This window comes from Mizuhopecten yessoensis, unplaced genomic scaffold (assembly GCF_002113885.1).
Source record: "Mizuhopecten yessoensis strain PY_sf001 unplaced genomic scaffold, ASM211388v2 scaffold10457, whole genome shotgun sequence".
Lineage (NCBI taxonomy): Eukaryota > Metazoa > Mollusca > Bivalvia > Pectinida > Pectinidae > Mizuhopecten > Mizuhopecten yessoensis.
The window spans coordinates 1-2,900 of NW_018408556.1; the positions used below are offsets into that span (position 1 = coordinate 1).

The 2,900-nt window shown below is 38.1% G+C and overlaps 1 protein-coding gene across 1 annotated transcript in view; it reads left to right on the top strand.

Annotated features, from left to right (window-relative positions):
- The first annotated feature begins 1,657 nt into the window (after nt 1-1,657).
- The window catches only part of LOC110460699 (deleted in malignant brain tumors 1 protein-like), a 66,774-nt gene continuing 65,531 nt past the window's right edge, over nt 1,658-2,900 (top strand). Inside the window, exon 1 of the mRNA XM_021513755.1 lies at nt 1,658-1,869. Coding sequence (XP_021369430.1) covers nt 1,658-1,869 — 212 coding nt within the window. The remainder of the gene's footprint in view (nt 1,870-2,900) is intronic.

Sequence of the window (2,900 nt, forward strand, 5' to 3'; positions counted from 1 at the left end):
CATAGATTATCAACAAAACCCTTGTCAATATACATAGGTTATCAACAAAACCCTTGTCAATATACATAGATTCTCATTAAAACCCTAGTCAATATTCATAGATTATCAACAAAACCCCTTGTCAATATACATAGATTATCAACAAAACCCTTGTCAATTTACACAGATTACCAACAAAACCCTTGTCAATATACATAGATCACGTATTGCAGTCCCTTATTAACATACACGTTTGATGTTAAAAGCTCACTGGAGGTTCTGGTCATGATGGAGCATTGACACATTTAACCAGATAGTGCTTGCTGTAATATTTAGTCTCTGGGAAAATTTGGCGACGTTTAATATTCATGGGAGGTTCTGGTCCAGTAGTCATGATACCTTCCTCATGCTGAAATAGGATGCTCTGACTATCTTACCTGTCCCTTAACTAGACTATTTGGCATGGGAAGTAAAGTAAGCTTTGATATTAAAATTGCTAGTCGGTTTGAATACTTTTTTTCGAAAATTCTCCGAAATCGTTGAATTGTTTTTAGTTTCTATTAGCTGATCACCGGAGAGAGAAATTTGGACTGAGCACAAAATCCTAGTTTGAGTATGAGAACGGTTTCATGAATACGGGCCCTGGTCATCAGTGAGCTAGAACAATATGTACTTTTCAAGTGTCTTCATGTTAATTGTTCTTTTGTTCATAGTTTGCCCTAGTTTTATCGATTTGGAGTTCGAAATATGTTTTTTTAACACTTAGGTGTTCTCTTGTCGTTTGTTTCTAATGAATAGACATAATATCTAGCATACATGTACTTAGAATAATGAAATGTCCATAAAAACATATATCGCACATAGATCATTCATAAACCATTCCTAAATTGTTATAAACAACGATGGTAATTTAAAATCGTAAGGGGTTGTCCAGTTGTGCGCACGTTACTGTTGCTTATTTTTGTAACTGCAGACATGTTTATCATACTTTCCTCAAGAGTGATAATTGGTGACGTGTTGAATTTCATTTAAATCTATAAGCCTTGGGGGTAACTGACAAAGTAGTTTACTCTTTGCAAATGTGGTTTCCAGAAGGATGCTAAATTATCAATGCATTCCATAATAACTAATGGTCATTGACAACAGTAAATGTGAACTCCCCTTTTAACAAGTGTTTTTTTGCGTTGTCTTGATATTCGTATAAATCTCGAATAACCGGAACTTTTGACGTCGTAAGTGGGATTTATTGTACAAATAAACTAGGGGGAGGGGGCACTACCCTAACGTGTAGGGTTATGGTAGTGGTATCTAGTACTGTGGACCACTAGCGACGTTAAATGTTATATCCATCTAGTCCAAAGGCCTTCTTAGCAACATTTAATGTTCTCTTGTCGCAGGAAGGCATCAGGGAGTCTATTGTTCCCGGAAATGCGTGTCAATTGGGATACAGCGTTTGATTCACAATGTATGCAGAGACAGGTGGTGCACAATGATTTGTTTTATCGTGAGTGGTTGGTAAACTTCTCGGGGAATTCCTTGGCCAACCTCTCCGTTAATTTTACAGAACCTGGTGAGAAATCAAGTAAAACGCAGTAAAATCCAAAGCTGACAAAATAAACGAACAGATGGAAAGTAGTACAAGGAAATATGTTTGTATGTAGTGACTTCAGTTACCAACATGATCATATTTAGCTCGTCGCCTCTGTCAGTATACCAATATAACGATTTATTATGTAATTTGTCTCCAGTAACCAATGTGACCTTAGTGGGCCCGACCACTGGTCAGGGACTGGTCCAGCTTATGAAGGATGGAGTCTGGGGAACCATTTGTGATGACAATTTTGACCACTTAGATGCCAAGGTCGTTTGCAGACTCGCTTATCCCAAAGGGTAAGTAATAAGACATCACTGGACTCACATATTCCAAGTCTGAGAAATGCCTCACTTTGAAGAGAAGTATTTCGCCTGGCCTTTTTAATAATTGTCATCCTGCGAAGCCGACAACCCTACTTATATTTGAACGTCACATTGTATACTTTGTAATAAACATTTTGTATAAAATACAATCCTATTTGAAAAACTCATTACCTAGAAGAGAGCATCATCTTTGGAAATCGTTTATATGCCACCTGAACCCTGCTAGTGGTATTTGCAATACAATGATGATCGTAGTACAAAAAAATAAAACTAATACTATTATTGACGACGTAGTCAGTACAATTACAGCATGAGTTCGGATCTTTTACTACAGAGATGTGTGTATCGCTTCTATTGATGGCGTAGTTAGTAACGGTATAGGTCCGACGTCGTTCCTTCTCCTACAGAGATGTGTGTATCCCTTCTATTGATGGCGTAGTAAGTAACAGTATAGGTCCGACGTTGTTCCTTTTCCTACAGAGATGTGTGTATCGCTTCTATTGATGGCGTAGTTAGTAACGGTATAGGTCCGACGTTGTTCCTTCTCCTACAGAGATGTGTGTATCCCTTCTATTGATGGCGTAGTAAGTAACGGTATAGGTCCGACGTTGTTCCTTTTCCTACAGAGATGTGTGTATCCCTTCTATTGATGGCGTAGTTAGTAACGGTATAGGTCCGACGTTGTTCCTTCTATTGATGGAGGGTCAGTAACGGTATAGACATGGTGTGTTTTTCTGTTACAGAGGTTATAGTATCGCTACTATTGATGGGGTGTCAGTAACGGTATAGACATGTTGTGTTTTTCTGTTACAGAGATTATAGTATCGCTACTATTGATGGAGTGTCAGTAACGGTATAGACATGCTATGTTATTCTGTTACAGAGATGATAGTATCGCTACTATTGATGGAGGGTCAGTAACGGTATAGACATGTTGTGTTTTTCTGTTACAGAGATTATAGTATCGCTACTATTGATGGAGGGTCAGTAACGGTATAGACATG